This window comes from Lissotriton helveticus, chromosome 12 (assembly GCF_964261635.1).
Source record: "Lissotriton helveticus chromosome 12, aLisHel1.1, whole genome shotgun sequence".
In the NCBI taxonomy this organism is placed as follows: Eukaryota; Metazoa; Chordata; class Amphibia; order Caudata; family Salamandridae; genus Lissotriton; species Lissotriton helveticus.
This window is the reverse complement of record NC_136073.1, coordinates 788,033,946-788,040,509: the sequence shown is the minus strand read 5'-3', so window position 1 is coordinate 788,040,509 and position 6,564 is coordinate 788,033,946. Positions and strand designations below refer to the sequence as shown.

Below are 6,564 nucleotides of genomic sequence, written 5' to 3'. Positions count from 1 at the left end.
TCTCCTCCCTCTTGGTGCCTTCTCCCTCTCCCCGCCTCTACCTGCTTTTTGGAACATTCCACTAGAGTTCGCATTAGAATGTTGGATGTGTTGTCAGCTGCTGAGAGTGGATGACAGAATAAAGACGTTTGAACTTACCTGGCTTCAGAGATCCTCTTTATTATAACAAAAGGCATTGTCATTTACAATGCCAATAGCATAAACTCTCGCAAATGCGAGACCTATTGCATTGCAACTACTTGTTCTTTATTCTCTTCTGTTTGTAAGGTACTAACACGATCAGGGAGGGTAATAATTGCCATACTGTGTGCTGGCACTGGTTAGCACAGTAAGAAGCTGCCCATGCTTAGCATTTAGAAGCTTGCAGTCTTGAAACTGCTGCTACCACTGCAGTATTTTGCACCACCACTGATTCATCACAGTATATTCACAGAACCCTGTGATTATGATTCATTCTTCAGGATAAAAAACTGTAGTGGCTTATCTTTCAGACCTACTCACTCTTCCCACCACCCGTATCTTCTAATAAACGTCCCCTTAACGTTTGGCCTATAAACCTCAGGCCATACTTGCTGCACCCCCTGGTACTCCAGAACTGGGAAACACATACATCTTCAAGTGTTCCTAAAACCTAACCTGCAATTCCCTCGCCACCAATCTCCACCCTACTGTTGCAGAGTAAAAACCGATTTGCCTCCTCCAATTCACCCCGGCACCGACCTGCTGAACACCCTTCTACCCCAGTCGTGGAATCCACAAAACTTTGTCCATGGCCCTGTCCCATCTCGATATGCGTAGGTATTCCAACAGTCACAGCTCTTCCATTTCATAGTACCCAAAGGCAAACCCAGAGCGAGCAAGACATTTCCAACAGAGGTAGAGTGAGTCTAAAAAATACATTCTTTTAATAAGAAATAAAATATTGTACAAATGTCACCAGGTCGGTCGCAAGAAATCACTCTGCTTCTTCTCTGGCATCCTTCACCTAGTCTTAAAATAAATAGCACAAAATAGAGCTCTCTGAAACTTCAATGCCCAACATTCAGATTGGTTATTTTGGTCCTGCAGTGATTTCTGGTCTGTCTTCATTGGTGGCTGTGGGGGGCCGGTGGTGTGTGGGGACAACAGTGCAGGAGGCAGGGTGGAGTGTTCTCTGCTGGTGTACTGCAACAATTCAAGAGGAAGGAGGAGTGACAGCGTGTTGGATATTTCAACTGTCTGACCATCTCCAGGGATTACGGGAAGATTTGGAATAAGCTTGCCTCGAGTCCGCTTACTCTAAACCAAAAGCATACAGAGGTGTCACAACCGCTAGAAACGCCATGCTCACAGCGAAGCATTTTGTATGACATCTCCATGTCTAATGAAGTAAAGTCTAAAGCCACACGGTCTTCGTATCACAACACAACTCTGAGGTTTTGCTTGGAATAATCAAAGCTAAAAGCGGATGTTCCCAAGATGTGCTTGTGCTCTGCTTCCAAAGTGAAACCTATTTATAAACAATTTCCCGCAGTGTGTGACGAGCCATTGGAATTCATGCTTGGATTCACCTCTGTCAGAGACTTGGGGGGCTTATAGTTGGTCTTAGGTGGGCCTTCATTGCTCTGTGGGAACGAGTACGCTGATTCGGTTTTGGCATGAGTGTTAAATTTGTATAAGAAGATGCCATATTGGTTTCAAGAGGTAAATATTGGAAATGTGACTGTATTTGGCATTTATAGAACATCTTTTGGCAATACATTGAGAACTTTGCACTTTTGGTTTGTTTATCCAGGTTGTCAGGTCATTGGTTGAAAATGGAATGAGAAAGGCGCAATTGGTTGGATTTGAATATTTGTATGTCATGCACTTGGTCAGAAATTGCAGAGTTTGAGCCCCTGGGCATTACTCTACAGGCTGAGTGGGCTTAACACTCTAGTTTGAATGTATGGGTGTCGTACCGCAGGTGTAGAAGTAAGGATTGGATTCCTCAATGAAAGTGTCATGTATTTGGTGCATGGGAACAGGTTTGGTTTGGTACACTAGTGTCGCGGCACTGGTGTGTGTGCCGGACGGTCTAGTTTGAGTACCTCAGAGTCACACCATTAGTAGAGGGGAAAAGGTTTGGTTAGTGTTGCTGGCAGTCATGCCATTGGTCTGTCGGGAAAAGTTTGCTTCAATACCTGAATTTCACCTCACGGGTGTAGACGAATGCTTGGTTTGAGCACCGAGTGGCAGTCTGTTGGCGTAGAAGGAAAGGTGGGTTTAGTGGCTGAGAGCGAAGGTGTTGCTGTAAGGAACAACACGCTTGATTCACGTACCTGGATGAATTGCTCTTGGTGAAAGGGGATAGGATGTTGTTGGAGTACCTGGTTTCCATGCCACTGTTGTAAAAAGGAAATGGCTTGGTTTGAGTACCTAGATATCATACCATTTATGTAAGGTAGAAAGGGTTTGGTTGATGTACGGTGATACAATGCCCTTGGTCTGGAGAAATGGTCTGTTTTGTGTCTCCAGTTCTCAGGTCATTGTTTAGGCAGGAGACAACTTTGTATACTCGGTTTGAATATCAAAGGCATAAAGTGGGTACATTATGTCATGGGTCTAAAGGTGGGTTTTGTTTTGTGTGCCTTAATCTCCATTGATTTAGGAGGGAAGTGATTTGTCTGGTGTATGTGGTTGTCCTGTTGGCAGAGGGTAAGAAAAGGACTGGAAAGGAATCCCCATAATCTTATTTGTGTTTAAATGCAGCTGTTAATTCATATGCTGGTGTAAGCGGGTTGAAAGAGCTGTCTGGGTTGGGTGCCTGGACATAGATGTCCTCGCATTGTTTTTGGGGCTAAAGTAGCAATAAGTATGAAAAAGGAGGATCATTTGTTTCCTATGTCTTGGCTTCATGGCAGCAGTTTTGGCGGTGACATGTTAAGAGTTCTCAAACTGCCCATTTTAGATGGGAATAGCTTACGCAGTATACCCTTCTTCGGTAATATCCTGATACATGTAGTTTTTTGTTTGTTTGTTTTTTACTGAAAACTCAAAAAAGAAAGTAATAGGGTTGTAAAGAAAAAACGTAACTTGGTAACCTACTAACCGAACTACTACCTACCTGTGAACACCACAGGGGGTAATGGGTTTCCTATGTATTCATTCTGTTAACACAATGCCACATAACATAGCATTGTGGGCAAGGAACATTACTCATTTCTTTGGAGAACAATGGGTGAAGGTTGAATGCAGAGTTGTGTCATTGGTTTATATGCCTAGGAGTTTGTTTTGGTTTTTTTTTGCATACCCTATAGGTATGGCTGGGGTCAGAGATTGTCCCACACAGGAAGTCAAAGGCCACCACCTTATCAACTGCTTGCTTTAGCTGCATCATGCTGCTCCTACATGGCTAAAGGAGCCATTCCCATCTCTAAGATGTTCTTCTATAGGAGGATCAGCCATTTCATATGTATTGTTTCTTCTTTTCACATTTTTTAAAACAATACTGCCTGATGCATGTTAAACTTTTGAAACTCTGACCCTTTTCTGACCCCAAACATCCCTCTCTTTAGTTTTAATGCATGTATTTGGGAGGTTGGGATGATGGAGTCACAGACTGGGAAAGAACAAGTGCATTTGCTGGGTGCTGTGTTTCTCAAAGGACAAACTAAGGCCGAAGCCTACTGTTTTTTTCTTGCTGGTGCTGGAAGGGAGTGGAAAGAGGAGTGTGAAGAGGAAAGCAAGCGTTTACCTTCTGGGACCCAATATTCCAAGTGTGAGAGTCCGCTACCACGCACCCACTTTGGTATAAGCGCTGGACCATAAAAGCATTAGGTCAACATATGTCAGAACAAAGCAAAATATCCAAAACAGCAGATGCATCTGCCAGTTGTTTCCCACAAGGAGATGAACTTGCCCAAAAGAAGTAGGCGTCACGATACTGATAAGGCTCCCTAGGAGAAGACCACATCTTTCTACTTCTTCCATTAAAATCCCACCCATGGGACCTAGCTGTGTCCATTCAAAGTCCTAGTTTCCACCCTCAGCCATAGGAGTTAATTAGCCTGAACAGAAGGGCTAGGGGTGTCCATTCACAGTTCAGCTGACTCTCGATCACCATCACATCTCATCAGCATGGATGGGTTTGGCTAAATCTGGGTCCTTCTGCTGTTGAGATGCTCCCTGTGGTTCTCTTCCTGGGTGCTCAGCGTTTTTTTTGGCAACATGATCTGGATCTTCTGTTTGATTAGGAAGAGAAGTGTTTTTGGCCTTCAGCTGACCTAGCGGATCTGGTGGTGGTTGGATGTGCCTCTGTGCCACCACGTTCACTTTGACATCTTCTGGGGCCAAAGGCTCGAGGGGTTCCCACGGTTTCTCCTGTCTATTTTCTCCTGGTGGATTTGGGCCAGGAACAGCATCCTCCTTTGCTGGGACGTCTATCATTTCCAGAGCTTCGGCCTCATTCAGAATATTTCTTGATATCACTAAAGAAAAGTAAGGAAAGAGGACTCGGTGAGTCAATAGTGAACAGAAACATCTAGAGGACGAAAACTGGGAATTACAATCAGCATACAGTTTTATGCTGCTTTAATCAGGAAACTTTTATTGAAGATCTAGTCAACTAGAACGTTAAAGCAGGCCTGCTGGTAGTGAAATAGAAACACGTCCATGCGACACAATAACCACAACATGTTGTCTCACTCACAAGAATGATGATAAATCTTTGAAGGTGGACTGGCCTATTATCCTGAAAAGCCAATAGGGGTGAGGCTGACAATTTCATGTAACATACATGTATGTAAATGACCTGCTTCTGTCCAGCTGACCTTTCAGAAGGCACTTGCCTGTCTGTGAAATCTCTCTATAGCCCCAGTCACCCTGGACAGAGCCTCCACCTATGCTGCATGCCTCTATCCAGCCAAATAACATGGATCTAGCCCGGTAGCTTCCTGAAGAAAAACCTTGAGGGGTATTGTGGCTTGTAGTCCCTATAAACCCATATAGGATCTGCGAGTTTAGACAACATACACTGAGGGCTTGGTGTCCAAACTGATTCCGGACACCCCTACTGAGTAGGTTAGCCTGTATACCACCTAGCTCACAATGCCACTAGAAACCACTTTTACCAAGGAGAGAATACTTCTTGGCAACTATCGAACATGACAACCCTGATCCCTCAGAACCACGCTACTAGTTGGTCAGTCATTCATGCTCACTTTGTCTCGGAGAGAGATACATAGAATAAACGATGGGACGTTTTACAATAAGTATTTATTAAACCAGTGTCATTCTAGTGTAAAATAGATGTGCTGACACAATCAATAGACAGTAACAGAAATAGATGATTATAAGCACTGAGTAAATGGATGGTAGATTTCTACCATAGTGCTAAAACAAAACAGGCAAGTATAAAAATATATGACATTTATAAAAGCGTGCTCCTACGATGCGACCCTAACTAGATGTACCCAAGTGTACCTAGCATGTATGTAGGTCTGGAAGTCAAGAATCCCTCTAGGATGAAGTCAACCCCATTACCTGAAGTGAGACCTTTTTCTGGTCTTGTGGTGGCCACCCCGCAAGGGATGTTAGACCACTGCAAGCTGGAGTTTCTGCATGCAAGAACCTTAGCGTGTTACGTCAGTGTATCGGCATGGAAGTCCTTTTCTCCTCGCTCTACCCAACCAAGAGATTGTGTATATATACCCAAAGTAATACCTCCTGGGGATATACCTCACTGTGTCATGTCGAACTAGGTTGACGGATGGAATAACCCTTGTACATAGTTTTTATGCAGGAGATGTTCGGCCTGCTGTCCAGCTGTGATTCCAAGAATCCTGATGCATAATAAATTAGGCTTAGGCCCAGGTCCTCTAGTCATTACCTCAAATAGGTAAAAGGTCTGTCCTAAGAACCGTTATGTAGTGCAATATGAGGGCAATGTAGGTGAAAGGTGCGATTAGTACCTGAGCCTATAATGGGGTAGCTATATGGAATATAACAGTTGTTACCTCCTGTGGGCTTGTATCCGTTCTCGCTGAGTGCCGATCTAGATCGAAAAGGGCTGTAGCTTGGAAAGATCAGCAGAGCCAGGGAGAATAGGAAGATCTAGAAAAGAATGAATATGTTATTAGCAAGCTAGCAGGTAGGCGGCTTGTTACTTGTTTAACAGTCGTTATAGCATCAAGTCAATATCACTCATTTCATAACCTTGGAAGAATACACATGTGGAGATCTCAGCCAAAATTGGAATCCATGATCTGCTGCAGGATAAAAGCTAGATGCACAAGAGTTCAAGCAGTTTAGCTACCTTACAGATCGGCTAAGTAGGAAAAGCAATCTTTCCGGAGGGAAGAGAACTTATTGGTGAAACAAAATTACCACAACGTCCATTCCACTTTCCAATTTGATAAAGGACTGATGCTTACCAACTCTTTCAAATGTGCTAAGAAGGAGCTAAGGTATGAGAGCCATGGGCACACATCCGAAACACAGATGCTTTGAGGCATACATTTTTATTGAAACAGTAGATCTTTTAATTTTCTAATGGAAAAGCAATTTGTCGCAAAGAATTTTATACCAACCACAAATAGAATAGGT

At 43.5% G+C, this 6,564-nt stretch overlaps 1 protein-coding gene across 1 annotated transcript in view; it reads right to left on the bottom strand.

Annotated features, from left to right (window-relative positions):
- Positions 1-2,983: 2,983 nt before the first annotated feature.
- Positions 2,984-6,564, bottom strand: part of CREB3L4 (cAMP responsive element binding protein 3 like 4) — a 50,899-nt gene continuing 47,318 nt past the window's right edge. Inside the window, exons 9-10 of the mRNA XM_078668525.1 lie at positions 5,976-6,072; positions 2,984-4,448 (exon numbers count right to left, since the gene is read on the bottom strand). Coding sequence (XP_078524651.1) covers positions 4,084-4,448; positions 5,976-6,072 — 462 coding nt within the window. The 3' untranslated portion in view covers positions 2,984-4,083. The remainder of the gene's footprint in view (positions 4,449-5,975; positions 6,073-6,564) is intronic.